This window comes from Haemaphysalis longicornis, unplaced genomic scaffold (assembly GCF_048455015.1).
Source record: "Haemaphysalis longicornis isolate Haplotype H1 unplaced genomic scaffold, Haemaphysalis longicornis Haplotype H1 scaffold_3, whole genome shotgun sequence".
NCBI classification, from domain to species: Eukaryota; Metazoa; Arthropoda; class Arachnida; order Ixodida; family Ixodidae; genus Haemaphysalis; species Haemaphysalis longicornis.
The window spans coordinates 172969857-172984053 of record NW_027526335.1 but is presented as its reverse complement, the minus strand read 5'-3'; the positions used below and the strand labels follow the sequence as shown (position 1 = coordinate 172984053).

At 46.6% G+C, this 14197-nt stretch overlaps 1 protein-coding gene across 2 annotated transcripts in view; it reads left to right on the top strand.

The window, feature by feature from the left end:
• LOC144173552 (cytochrome P450 4V2-like) overlaps nt 1-9544 on the top strand; it is a 75486-nt gene extending 65942 nt beyond the window's left edge. For both annotated transcript variants that reach the window (XM_077701928.1, XM_077701927.1), the window contains exons 8-11: nt 1713-1886; nt 2658-2724; nt 8509-8682; nt 9276-9544. In XM_077701928.1, coding sequence (XP_077558054.1) covers nt 1713-1886; nt 2658-2724; nt 8509-8682; nt 9276-9442 — 582 coding nt within the window. In that variant the 3' untranslated portion in view covers nt 9443-9544. The remainder of the gene's footprint in view (nt 1-1712; nt 1887-2657; nt 2725-8508; nt 8683-9275) is intronic.
• The last annotated feature ends 4653 nt before the right edge of the window (nt 9545-14197 follow it).

Genomic DNA, 14197 nt, shown 5'->3' with positions numbered 1-14197 from the left:
AATGGGCTTCACAGCGCGAAAACAGAGCAGGGACAACAAGAGGAGGTACTACAAGCAAGCGCTGTTTGTAGTCCCTCTTCGTGTTGCCCTGGTTTCTTTTCTGTAGCTCATGGTAAGTAGTCGTTTCAACGCTACATCAAAGAGTGTTGTTCGGCGAGTTGGTTCATATTCATACTTATACTCATATCCATACATCTTCGCCATCTTGGTGCAATTTCTTTCGGGAGGGTTCCAGTAAAACGGGAGCTACAGGCTTTTAAATTACCACACGTCTCTGGTAGGAGCCGATTCATTGACAGCAGGTGGGACTTCTGAATTGTGTAGCACTTCACGGTGAACTACCTACTTATGAAACGTAAGAAATAACTGAACACGTATTATACCCATTAGCATCAATATTATAGTGGCCCCCCACGACGTCACCGTGTACTCCAGCTAGTTTATGTGAAAGTGCGACAGATGGTTACTCTTTCGAACTGTCTCACAATATTTCCCAGAGTAATCAGTCCTTTCCGCACGTCATCTTGTTACAATTTGTTCGGAATAATTCCAATACAGCACCGCTTGCAGCCATTTTCCATAATGTCACGCCTCCGGGAAAAGCCCATGACTTAAAAGCAGGTGGGATTTCCTAATGGTGAACAAATTCATGGTGAACTACCTAATTATGGCGAGTTAACGGTAGCAACGTTTTACCCATTCGTGTAATTATTAGAGTGGCCCATCCGGGCACTGCCGTGTACTGCCGCTTGTATATTGTTTAGCCCCGCGGACCGAGCGGAAGAAGCGCATCTAAAAGTGTGCTTTTGGAGTAAAAAAAGGCGGCAAGAATAATTTCTGTAGTTTGTTGTATTTTCCCGTGTCGTCCTGTTGTCTTGTCGTATTCTTGTTTCGCGCTTCTGGTGTACTGCCGCGTGTCGTATTCGTGTCCCGATTTTGATGCTCAGTCGTGCCGAATTTATGTCTTGTCGTGATCCTGATGTTCCACCTGTAGTTGCACATGATTTGATTGGTATTTTCCATTGGGAAGAGTAGCGTAATTGTCAGTTCTGTTGTGATTACAGGAATGTTTGTCGTTGACAGTGACTTTTTTGTTACGACAGAAATGTGTGTCGTAACAACAGGACTTCTGTTGTCACAACAATGTTTTTTGTCCTACAACAGGAATTATTGCTAGGTTTTTGTGGTATTCCTGTTGTGATTTTAGACTTGGTTGGGCGGCAGAGTAGGGAGCTGCCGTGCGGAACACTCGATGCGAATCGTGTGGAATTGTGTTCACACGACTCACACAAAAGTCGGGGTGTGGGCTTACCCTGGATTTCGGGTAAGCCCGTGACCGTGCAATGCTCTAAACCAACGTACTCATTTTTGTTGTTGTGGCCGGCTCAATACAAAAGAAGGGCTCCATTCACCCGCGCAGCCGTGCCAGCCTGTCGGCACTCAGGTCAAACAGTTACGTTTGAGGAGGCGCCGTGACCATTCCTGTGAAGCGCCTGCTCCACGGCAGGAGCGCAGGGCGCTGCACGGCAGAGAAAATACCGCTATCGCCTCCGCCGCAAAGCGCGAGGAATCACGTAATTTGGGGATCCCCGTGATGCCGGAAGCCGGAACTTTGCCATTCCGCTTCATGCTCAGTCTGAGCTTTTCCGACGAGCCTGTCTAAAATGCCCCATGATAAGACGGCCTTGATGTTCATCATGCGCCATTCGCAGGGATTCGACCCGACTGCAAACAACATCGCGCACGCTCTCCACCTGCTCGGCCTCCATCCAGAAATTCAGGCTAAGGTGCACGAAGAAATCGACTTGGTCTGCGGAGAGGACTGGTACAAGCCCGTTACGAACGACGAGCTGAAGGAACTCACGTACATGGAGTGTGTACTAAAGGTGACTTACTGTACCGCCATAGCGCTGACCTTGCTTTTCACCATCCTCGGGAGTAACATGTAGCGGGAAAGCGTGCACGTTAACCTCGCGCACTTTTTGCGTGTTATCCGTAATATCACCGCAAGAAGATAGGATCATTTCCAGGAGCCGCACTTCGAAAGGGTGTGCGATATATAAATGCAGCCCTTGTGAATGATCTGACAGCAGGCCCAGAAATTGCAACCTATAGTGTTGCGCCATAGTTGCCGTCATTCAATGCAAATTCAATTACGGAGAATTTTCATTTGTCGCAGTCATTCTTTTCCGTTCATTGGAATCGAAAAACGCAACACATCCCCACTCATTTAAAACCAAGCACTTAAGTTTGTTCCACGCCTCAGGACGTAAGATACGGCACAACCGCATTCCGTGCCCTTTGGAAGGGGCTAGGGTGCCGACGAGGGAGAAGCATTCAGGCGGTATCAAATGTTTTGCGTTCTGACGCGTGGAACCAAATAACTTTCTTCATGGACTGCCTCCATGCTGCCTATTTCGGTGAAGCCCCACCTTTAAGGGGATATCAGCGGTTTCATCGTGGTCTGCGAATCGCTACCCAACTGGCCGAATTACTGTAGTTGAAAGTCAGCGCTTGTGTAGTCTGTTCCTTCCTTAGTCCCATCTTCCGTTCTGTTTTTGAACGATATGATGTACCAACAAGCCCTTAAAACGCATCCTTTCCTAATTTAAAAGTGCTTACTTACCATTCTGCACCCTTTTCTCTCTCTTTCGCAGGAAACTCTCCGACTGTATCCCCCGGTGCCAATTATAAGCCGTAAGCTAACGACAGACATTGCAATCGGTACGGCCTTTTAGTTGTTCATTTGCTGCCTGTGCCAATTTCTACACATGTCTTTCACTAAAAGGACGCAAAAAACAAGACGCAGACCTAAAATTCATCTACATAGCACGCCAATGTTCAAGATTACGTTTTTCATGTAGCGTTCATGAAGTATTTCGCGCATTTCGATTCTCTGTTTGCACACCTATTGGATAAGGAGGGCTACGTTTACGCGTTCAAAAGTAAAATGATAAAATTGTGGGCACGTAAATCAATACTTAGGCTAGATTTGAAGAGGAACTGTAACAAGCTAGTACGACAGAACCCGATAATTGAGCTCACAGTAACACGGGAAGTTGAAGAATTCAGGAACGCCCTGGAGAACCGATATTCAACTGTAACCGATGAGGCACAGTTTACGTAATAGGAAGCGGCCGACAATCTTACTCGCATTATCACCGGGTGTCCAGTAGAAGTCGGAGGTACGATTGCAAGACAGGATACTGGTAAACTTTCCCAGGAGACGAACAATTTAATTAGGAAACAGCAAATAATGAGTCTTCACTCCAGCTGACAAAATAGAACTAGCAGAGCTTCTGAAGTTAATAAGCGTGAGGCAGCGGACATACGGAACTATAATAGGGAGGTGGTTGAGATGCTGCAAAGAACGGAGGCCGCCTGAAAGCAGGGAAGAGTCGTCTAAGCATGGGGAGAAATCACATGGATGCACTTAAAGACATCCAGGCAATGTCAGCAGTAGCCGAAGAGTTCTATAGAGATCTGCACAGTAGCCTCGACATCCAGGATAATACCGAACGAGGAAGTAGTTCAGAGGACGTAGACATCCCACCAGTAACGACAGAAGTAAAGAAGGCTTTGAAACGAATGCAAGGGTCAAAGCACCTGGGGAGGATCCGATAACAGCAGACCTCTTGAATTGTACTGGAAAACGGGCAAACCTGTATACGCAATGCCTAATGACCTCGAGTGTACCGGAATCTTAGAAGAACGCGCACATCATTGCAATCCATGAGAAAGGTGAAATGAGGAGCGTTAAAATTTAAAGGCCTACACTTTACTGTCAGGCGTCTGCAGGTAATCGCTAACAGAATTCATGCCACCTTAGACTTCAATTTCTCGGTTACAATACATATACTGTGGTTAGGGGTTTTCACCGCAAACCGTGGTTACAAGGACGGCCTCCAGTCGCCTGAGGAACATTTCCTAGTGTCGGTTCGTCAGAGTCCCAGCAAGTAGACTGCCTATCCCTTGCCATTGTCTCAATTCCCGTCACGCTCAGCTAGTGTCCCACGGGTCTTGCCAACATTACCGCTGCCTTTGTGCGGTGCCCGGTAGGGTAAGTACCTACATCCACGTCGTCGGTGTTGCAAGGGCTACCGCGATTGTCGGTTGCCACACCACTTTTCCCCCTCCAGAAAAGCAGATAGCTGGTACAGTTTTTAGGCGGATGAGTGAGCAGAGTAGACGCAAGAAGGTCCTTTCCAAGTTGATGAAGAAGTCGGTTGTGGTGTGTGTGAAAGGAAAAGTAAAGGAAGTGAACTGGGGATATTTTGAGCTCGGCATTGAGCTCACCTGCATACAACCCAGTGCGGGGGAAGGGAAGTATAAGGGCAGAGAGATGATAGAAAGAGACATAGAGAAAGTCATAAAGACAGGATAAAAATAAGAGATAGGGCTGTCAGTCCATGCACATCACTCAGTCATTGCTGTCCGGGCTACAGCCGCTGCGTGAGGCCACTCGTCTCCAGGCATGGCCTCCGCGATCATCCCGCACGCGTTTTGCTCCGGCCGTGCCAATCGGCCGGAGAGAGCGTAAGTTGAAAAGGGAATGTGGCCGCGTCTTCCACCGCACCGCGGCGCTCGCCACCTATGTATCAACTAGTCGGGGGCAGCTTGGCGCAAGCGAGGAAACGCGCGTTTTCGCTCCGTGCAGTCAAATTGGGTCGAGCAACCAGGTTTAAAATGACAGGTACAAAACAATAACCGACAAATTTGTTATGGTTAACTTAATAATAAGAGGCGCGCAAGTACACAGGTTAAGCAGGAATCATACGAGCGAAGCGCACTTGGTTCTGGCGCTCTTTAGTGCGGTTTCGCGTCCTTATATTGATTCTTTTAGATTTGTCGATGTGTATTTACACGCGGCGCCCTTGAAAAACCCCTGTCTTCCTCACCGAACATTATTTACAAGAGTGGCGACTCGCATAAGTATCTGTCGCAAAAATGCAATATTAGGATTGTTTCTGATTTGTATGCATGTTACGATAGATTTGCTGCCGCGGCTTTTTAAGGCAGGCTTAGAAAATGGTAAGCATGCAAGTCCGACACAAACCAACGGTGACGCATTCAGACACCGTCGTCCATTTCAATGCAGTGCCATTTAGTATTTGCGAGGTTTTATTAAGCGCTTTGTGAACTAAATAGTGCATTTGCGCGGCAGTTAAGAATAGCAAATCATAGTCTGTAAAAACTACACGATGTATCGTAGCATATAATTATCGTGGAAGGTGCTACTTATTATTTTTATCTGTTTGCAATTGAGAATGATTTTTCCCTGTATACTTTCGCAGGCAGATGGCGCAGCTACATTGGTGGTTCCATATAAACTCAACAATTACATGTTCTAACTCCGCTATTTTTTTTATTTTGTAAGATCAGTTAAAAAATTGGTAATTTTTTTTGTTGTCTCTTCTACTATCAACTTCATTCAATTAATTAGCTCCATTTACGTTATATTGAATATATGAAACATCTTATCACGCAAAATATGCACTTCTATGCAAAGGCAAGGATTTACACGGTTGGTTGTTCTCACGATATTTTTGTACGTGTTTCTGTAGTTCTTTCCAGTGCTTTTTTTCTTTTTGTCTTCCTTTTTTGGAGGAGGCGTATGAATGCGGATTTTGTTTTATTTTGTAAGCTAGCTTTTATAAATAAATATTTCCTGCGTTTGGCTCTTTAAAGATTCCGTACGACCAATCGTCTCCGTTCACACTAATATAACGATTAATTACACTTTTTAACTCCGCCAATTATACATATTTTGCGTAAAGGCATGGCATTATACTTTGTTCAGTTTTCATGATTTTTTTTATTCTTGCTTCCGTCGCTAATTTTGGACATCGCTTTTTATTATTTTCTTCGCTTTGCGCGGGAAATGTATAGAACTCATATTTTTGAATTCGTAAGTTCACTGTTATAATTTCGTTCTAGGTTTTGTATTTTTTTCTTTTTAAGATTCAGTTTAGTCAATTATCTATATTCGCGCAATTATTCATTTCTGTGCAAATACTGGGCGTTACAAGGTTAGTCTGTTCACGAGATTTTTTTATTCACGTTTTAGATGCAAAGCATCTCTTGGTCGGTGCTATGTCCGGCGTCCGTCGGTTGTCCGCACCTCTCCCCCTACACTATAAAAAAAGAAATAGTTAGCGGCACCCGGTTTCGATCCCACGACTCTCTGCCCGCAAAGGGAGGTACGCGGCGCTCTTCCCACTGCGCTAGAAAACCGAGACAGGAGCAAGTGCTACGAACGCGCCTTATGTCCTCGACTCATTCAAACTACGTCAAGAAGCTACTGATACAACGAAGGCACGCGAAGCTGAACGTCAACGGAAACGACGAACTGAAACCTTTAAAGGAGGATGTTAGCGTCTCTTGCTCGGGGGGATGTCCCGCGTCCGTGCTCCGTCCGCAGCGCATCTGATGATGATTCTGGCAGGATGCCCCTAGAGACTGGCCAACCAAAGAATCCATCACGAGATAGCTTCGCGTTCAACCACTGTCGTCATCTTCCGGTAGGGGAACCGCTGAAGAAGAAGAAGGAGAAGACAAAGCTGCGAAGACGAAGGCGTGTACGTTGCTCTCAGCCGGTGCACCAACAACCTTTACCTCACCAACGCTGCCGAAGACTACCGATTCTTCCACAGAGACGACAACACCGACAAAAACATGATGGACGAGTTTCGGCGCCTCGAGCACCACCGCCTACTCACCGTAACACAACAGTACTTGCGTGCCTTCGCCACCGATGAAGACCCGGGCGTGGGAGTCCCTCTGGCGCTACTAAACACCAGATCACTGAACATAACGGCAACACGCCAGCTGCGTGATAAGTGCGCATGCGCGTCTCGTCTCTCATCTCCTCCTCTCCACTCCATGTGCTCTACATAATAAACCCGGTCCGCGCGCCGCTTCCTCAGTTGCTGCTTCGGTTAAGACACGCTGCACCGTCCAATGAGCTGAATGGACGCCAACAATTCTGCTTTGCATCACCACATAGTTCTCTTCGGGGAGATGGTATAATTTTTCTTGTCACTACTTTCGCTGCTCCTTTATTTTTATTAGATGCGACGCATCTCTTGCTCTGAGCCATGTCCCTCCTGCATCGTCGTCGCGCCGTCCGTCCGTATCCCTCCTCCGTTCTTCTCTCCCACAGCTCTGTGCAACACTCTCACTCCGTCTCATTAGCATACCACAGCTGGCGCGCTTCGCTGCGTCACGCTGCATTAACAACTGCTCCGGCGCGCGCAAGTGCGCGCATGCGCGACTCTCCTCCATTGTCTCCTCTCCTTCAAGCGCTGTGAATATAAAGCGGGTATCGCGCTGCGGCGGTTCAGTCAAGCGCTCGCTGTCGCACTTGACGTGACCTTGCTTGACTACTTCGTGCTTGACTTGATTCTTCCGATGAAGACGTGATGGAAGCGACGGTCCCTTCAGCGAGTGGTGTGACACAACAATTACGCCCATCGTCCCGCGTTTAGGAACACCCGCATGTGATGGAAATGCATCATACGCGTTCACAACACGTTTCACGCGATTTAGAGAATCAACCCAACGGAAACACCAACTGAACCCCCGATGCGTCGCATCACACCAGGGTTCCATCGCGGGAACATGGGCGAAATTTTTGTTTTTTGGAGGATTTATATGTACAGAATTTTTGTTTATGAATTTGTTAATATCACTTTCATATTTCCTATTTTGCTCCTTTCGGTATTCTTGTTTCGTTTTTCTAAATTACGTTCGACTTTATCCACGCTTTGTAGCGATCAATTATATTAACTCCACCATTTTATATTTCTTTAGAAATGGAGGGCTGCACATTTGGTGCCGTACGTGGGGTACTTGAAGGTTGTGGATGCCTTGCCTCTAGAATCATCCATAACGATAGTCTGCTCTTTTTCTAAATGCGATTGTATGCCTCATGGCATAAAACGTATATTACAGTTATATGTTGGCTTTTCGCTCCACGGAAGAGCGCGAGGAAGCGGTGGTGGGGACCCTTTTTGAATAAATGAAGATCGGGGGACTCGACCTTCAAGGGCGGAGGCCTTTGCCTCGAAGGTGTCTAGTTCTCGCCGGTTCCAATGAAGGATACTCAACATTTATAGAAACCTTATGCACGATTTGTTGAAGAACGATTACGCTTCTAACATACTGTTTTTTTTAAATACCACAATAGCTTCGAGTTGATACACCTAAAGTTTTGCTTCGAAAATACCTGGCGTAACGTATTTGTACCTTAACGGGAAAATCTTGGCCCCGTCAACCCGAATTTCTGAATTCCGCAGGGAACATAGGAGCCCTAATTTAGAAAATGACGACGCGAAAGTGGTTCACACGGAGGGAGTCGGAGGAGTTTAAGAACCTATTTTTTTTGTGGAATTCAGAGCATTATTTAGTGCAATTTAAGAAGCAGAAAGTTGATGAATGGATTGATGGTAAGGATGCAATGAACGATACTTCACTAAAGACTTACGAAATATCTTCCATTTTTCGTAGGGAAGTACACCATTCCCCGTGGCACCGTGGGCTTCGTGGCTATCTACTTTCTCCAGAGAAACCCGAGGTTCTTCGAAAACCCTGATGCTTTCAAACCAGAGAGATTTCTGGAGACGAAAAGTACCCCCAACTACGCTTTTGCCGCCTTCTCTTGCGGCCCAAGAAACTGTCTCGGTAAGCGGTGTCGTTAGCTTGGCTACCGTAACACGCAGATATGAAGACAGCATTGGTTGGGAACCAATACTAAACAAAGAACAAAAGCACAGCTGACTGAATTATCCGGTCTTACTGAGAAGCGCTGCTGTGGCCTAAATGCGTACCGCAGATTTGAGCCACGCTACTCGGCCAATGTCTCCCGGAAACGGAAATGTAAATTGCTTTCCTGGCACTTGAGTGTGCAGTTCTGATAGCGTGTATATAATATTACCAGTTTGTTGAGGAATTGTTCATTGCATATGAGAAAAGTGTTAATCCTTAAAATTTAGGCTGCTCAGTGTTTCATTAAAACTAGGTCTAAATGAAACATCGGGAGGCCATAAATACGGTGACTACTATGCGAAATTATTGTAAGTTATATGACACGAAAAAAGAGGGAGCCTGCACTGCAGAAGATCTTAAGCAAACGGCGATTACTCTCGTAAGCTATATGTGACAATGCGTCCGGTTGACCAAGACAATGCGTCCGGTCGACCAAGAAAGACATTGTGACAATGCGTCCGGTCGACCAAGAAAGGGCTGTTTTTCATTGTTTTTTTATATTCTTTCAGGTCAAAAGTTTTCAATATTACAAGCCAAGATATTCATGACCTACGTTTTACGCCGCTTCGAAGTCACCTCTAAAATTCCAATGGACGAGCTTGTGCTTACCACCGACATCATTTTAAAGCCTATGCAGGGTCTTGAAATCGAGCTGACTCCGAGAAGGCGTCCTTGATTCCGTTCAGATTATGAAGCACATCAATACGCAAGTTGTACGCAGCATTCAAATCCACGTATTCGTCATTTTGCATGTACCCACCTGATACAAAATAAACGAATGGTTCTCACGTGTGTCTGCAGGCCTTTTACGAGACATGTCTCACAAAAAGTCTCTTGCAAGACATACGGCGACTTCAAACATATTGTCACGAAGCCAAAGACGACGCAGCTGTCTTGAAGGAAAAACAATTTTATCGGCGTGAACTTGTGCTCCCTGAAGAACTCAAAGAATACACAGGCGGTGAAACAGAAGTGAACGAAATGACGAGCTCAGACTGGTGTGGGTAAATCGAATACCGCGGCATCCGCTCTTCGAGCGTTTATCTTTCGGCGTGATTGTTTTTCGAACCATCGAATTTGATCCAGAACACTGTAAATCAAAAATTATTCTTCTTTGACAGCAACGTAAAGACGTTAGACAGCAACGTAACGTTTGCTGTCTAACGTCGTCAACGGAAAGACGAAGCAGGACGTACAGGTGCCTTCATAAACTGCAACAGGAAGCTTTTTCTACTAAGGAGAGCTTCTTTAAAAGATCCCCAAAGCAGCGAGGCGGTTCACAGAAGAACAAATTCTAGTTCATTTACAAGACCGTGTTTTAATTACTGGTGACGGCACGTGTACGTGGTGTAAAAACGTGCTTGACGGACTGTTAGGGTAACGTGTAATGATACATAACGTAAAAGCCAAACAAAAGCCAAATTGTAGAAACATGAAATACGGGGTGTGGCAAGTAACTAACCATTTTCAGAGGCGCTTACTAAGAAAAACCAGATGACATAAACTTGATTATAAGTCCCATATTAGATCGTTTAGAATACGTTCCACAATGCTTACAGTTGGATCCCTTTAAAGTGGAACCCTAAATATAAAGTGCCCGCAAGAATTTGTACTCTACACTGATTAAAGATGTATTCTTCGTATGATCATAGAAATAAGCTTCAATCAGTGGTAAATGTGTATTCGCAGTAGTGACGAGAACTGGCTTTTGTTAACAAAATAAAATTTTGTGCTACAAAAAATAGTTACATAATATTTAAAATGCACAATAAAAGTAGCGACACACGAACCCGTTGTATTCAATGTACCACGTTAAATCAAGGGACAGCACAAATGTTTTGTGCGTTTGGTTTCAGGAACAACTTGTATGGAATGCACATAATGCTCGCCGGTCCACCGAACTCTCTTAAAGCATTGACATTCACGGAAGGCGACATTTTATTCCACTGTTATTAAAGCGAGACCTATATAATGCCTGTTTGTATTCGAAACTATTCCACGCGAATTTCGTGTTGGTAACCACAACAAGAACAAATTAAAACAGGCTCTTGGTTTGCAATAAAGAAGTTTGCGTATATATCTAGATTATCATGGCGGCTACCTTAATTTGAAGACACGCCCAATATTTAGTAAATTTTCAGTGCCTGGAGCAGACCACATCTACTACGTGAAGGTTCTGCACGACATGTATAAACAAAAATTACACCTTAAGGTTACCAGTTATTCTTCCCGCCACCCACTCAGGCATACCACACGACACACCAAAAGTTAGAATGGATTATGGTAAGCCCAGTATCATGTATCGCCGCACTTAGAATGAATCAGAAAAGGCTCGTTCGCACATAAACATTTTATATTACCAAAAGGATTAAACGCATACGGCATAAAATACTGTGTAGACAATCCCGACAAAAAAATAAATATTAGCAAAACTAAAGAATAGATAATAGCCCAACAAAAGCACAATTTGCTCCCACAGTCCTAAGAATTGATAACTAAACTGTTGTTCAAGCTTCTCTTCTAAAATGGTCTCAATAAATGCGCCTCTTGTTTCATAGAAACACATGGCAACAATACCACTAAGTGTATCAACCATTTGTTTTCCTAAGTTGATTTGGTGATTTTGGAGGGAAAAGCTTTGGCATGACAGGACGCGGTTGTTGCAGCACACTGCGCTACTACTACCGCTGACGGACCGCTGCCCCCTGGTTCCACGTCATGCTTCGGATGCGGTTATCTTGGTCTGCCTCCCGATCCCGGCCACGGCGGCCACTCGGGCGTTCCCTGCTCCCTGAACCAGGGTTCTGACGGCCCCGTCTCTCCAGAAGGCTCACCAGGATCATACAGTTGTGCCGCACCAGCTGACGCTGCAGCAGGTGCCGACGATCCGATGCCGGCTGGCTGCCCAACCCAAGTGCCGGTTCGTTTGGCGGCAACTCGGCATGCTACTCCAACGCCTCCTGCCGCTTCGACCCAACCACTCCGTCCGCCTCCTCTGCGTCTTCCTTGCTCTTCCTTCGCTCCGCCACCCGTCACCTCGCCCTACGACATACTCTTCGTGGATCCCACTGCTTCGCAGTCCTTGCTGGCCCTGGCGCTCGTGGCGTGTTATTCCCGGAAAAAACTCATCAGTTCTTTTTTTTTACTTCTAGCCTATTATTTACTTTCTTTCGGTATCTTTTTCTAATGGGTTCTTCCAGTACTAAGGTACGGAGCAGTAACTTTGGGTCTCACCGAACGACTTGAAAGGAAACGTAGATCGGCCTAACGTGGTTTGTAAAGGGGGGCATGCTGGGAGATAGATCCACCGCGTGGATTAAGGAACATACTATGCTGGAAGACATTCTGGCTCAAACTAAGCGAACGAAATGGGCTTCAAAAGGTCACGTCATGCATGTGAGTGACGACGGGTGTTTTATACGTTTAACACAGTGGCGGCCGGTAGGCAATAGCGGCAATAGGGATCGGGAGAACACCGGATGGGGAGATGAGCTTGGAAATCTTTTTGGAAGGCATGAACTCGGCTAGCACTCGAGAGACTAGGCTGGAGATCTTTGGTAGAGGTGATTGTCCTGCATTGGACACAACCAGGATGACGGTGATCATGATGATTTCTGGCACCCACACATCGGTGCCTTCTTATACTTGCTCTTTCCCGTACAGAAATCCGGTACAGAAATCTTTCCCGTACAGAAATCTTTCCCGTACCAGCAAATGGAAATATTGGCCCACGTGTGGTAAACAGGTTGACGAATTCAGGAAATGTCGGCATAACTGGTGTCTCTGGAAGTGTTCAAGGTATTATAGTATATATTCTTCGGACTTAGCAAGCTGAGAACCTGTAAAAAACTAAGACATGGTATTAGGTAAATGTGATGTAGTTTGTAGCAGTCCGGCTTTGCTGCTACCACCTAGGAGCATACGCTGAAGCAGTGGTTCAACAACAAAGCGGTTTATTTGCCGCTCAAAACCCTTGATGCCTGACGGGTGCAGGTCGGTGTTGGGACGGTCTTCGTCGAAGACCGGGTCGTCCTTTCTGAAGTATCGGCGGCGGCGCAATCAAGGCCGGCACTGGGTGCCCTCAGTTGGAGTCACCGGTGCTCTCGTCATGACCCGTGCGTGAAAGCGGGCGCCGTCCACAGTGGCTCCCACGGCTCAGAACGTGTGGTGGTAGACCAGTGCCGCAGATTGCCTCATAAGAATAGGGTTCCTTGCAGAGAGCCCAAGCATAGCAGTTTCCCATCCGTGGCTCGCTCTTTGCGGGCGGTGGTGTCCGGCGTAGTAGTCAGCCGCTGTCTCTGCAAGCAAAAAGAACCCGCCGGGCTGGTGCACATGCCAGTTAAAAAAAATTGGGTAGGCCTCCGCGCATACTTCCGCACAAGGGCAATCCCGCGAAGCTTTCCTAGCGCGCGGGATCCACGAGATGCGCCGGTCGTGCTGCTTCGACGCTCGCACGTAAACACACACACGTTTCCAAGCGTAGATTGGCACTGTGGGCTCCAGCTTTCCATGATTGTCCGCATTGCGCACCAGCATCAGACGTTGCACTGTTTTCTAAATATTTTTGTGGAACAATCTACCATTTTAAATAGCAAGTTACCGCTACAATTTTCTTCACCTGCAGTATTGGGGGACTGGTATATCGTATTGTTGCCTAGCCCTATTTTTTCGTTTTGGGGCAAAGCGGGACAAGGGACGTGGCTCAAGCAAAGCTGCATAGCGAGTGTATGAAGTACATCCGCAATTGGAAACAGGCCTCGACGGTTATGGGCCCTTTTTTATGTAAAGCATCTCTTGATCTAGGCTCCGTCATCCGTCGTCCGTCCATCCACCGGCCCAGGGAGACACCGGCAACAATGCCGCTCCGGGAGCCCTTTAAGGGGAAGCGCGCTCGTCTCGTGCCGGCCCAGGAAGACACCGGCAACACTTTCGCTCCAGCATCTCATGGTCGGGGCTATGTCCCTCCCTTGTTGTGGCGCCGTCCACACCCCCACTGCACATGCTCGGGTCATTTCGGGCCCGCCCAAGAAGACACCGGTAACACAGTCGTTCCAGGAGCCATTAAAGGGACACTGAAGTGAATTTGTCAAGCTCCCGTTTTTGCTTGCACTGCGTAGACTGGCTCAAATTAGCACACTTTTCATCGTTTATCCGCTTGACAAATCGGTAATTATTTTACAAAGCGCGAAAAACGAAAAACTACCATGCGCCGTTTGCGGCGGCCGCACCAACTAAGGCTGTGACGTTGGGAGGAGGGGGCACCGTGATTGGACGATGCCAAAGGTTAGCAATCAAACAAGTTTCGGTTTCGGTTTCGGTTCTGTAAAACACAACCAAAGGCGTTGTTGGATGGGCATTCTCAATATCTCAGTAATCACCGTACCGCGCTTCTGCCATGTTGCCGGCTGTAAAATGCATAAGATAAGCCTCC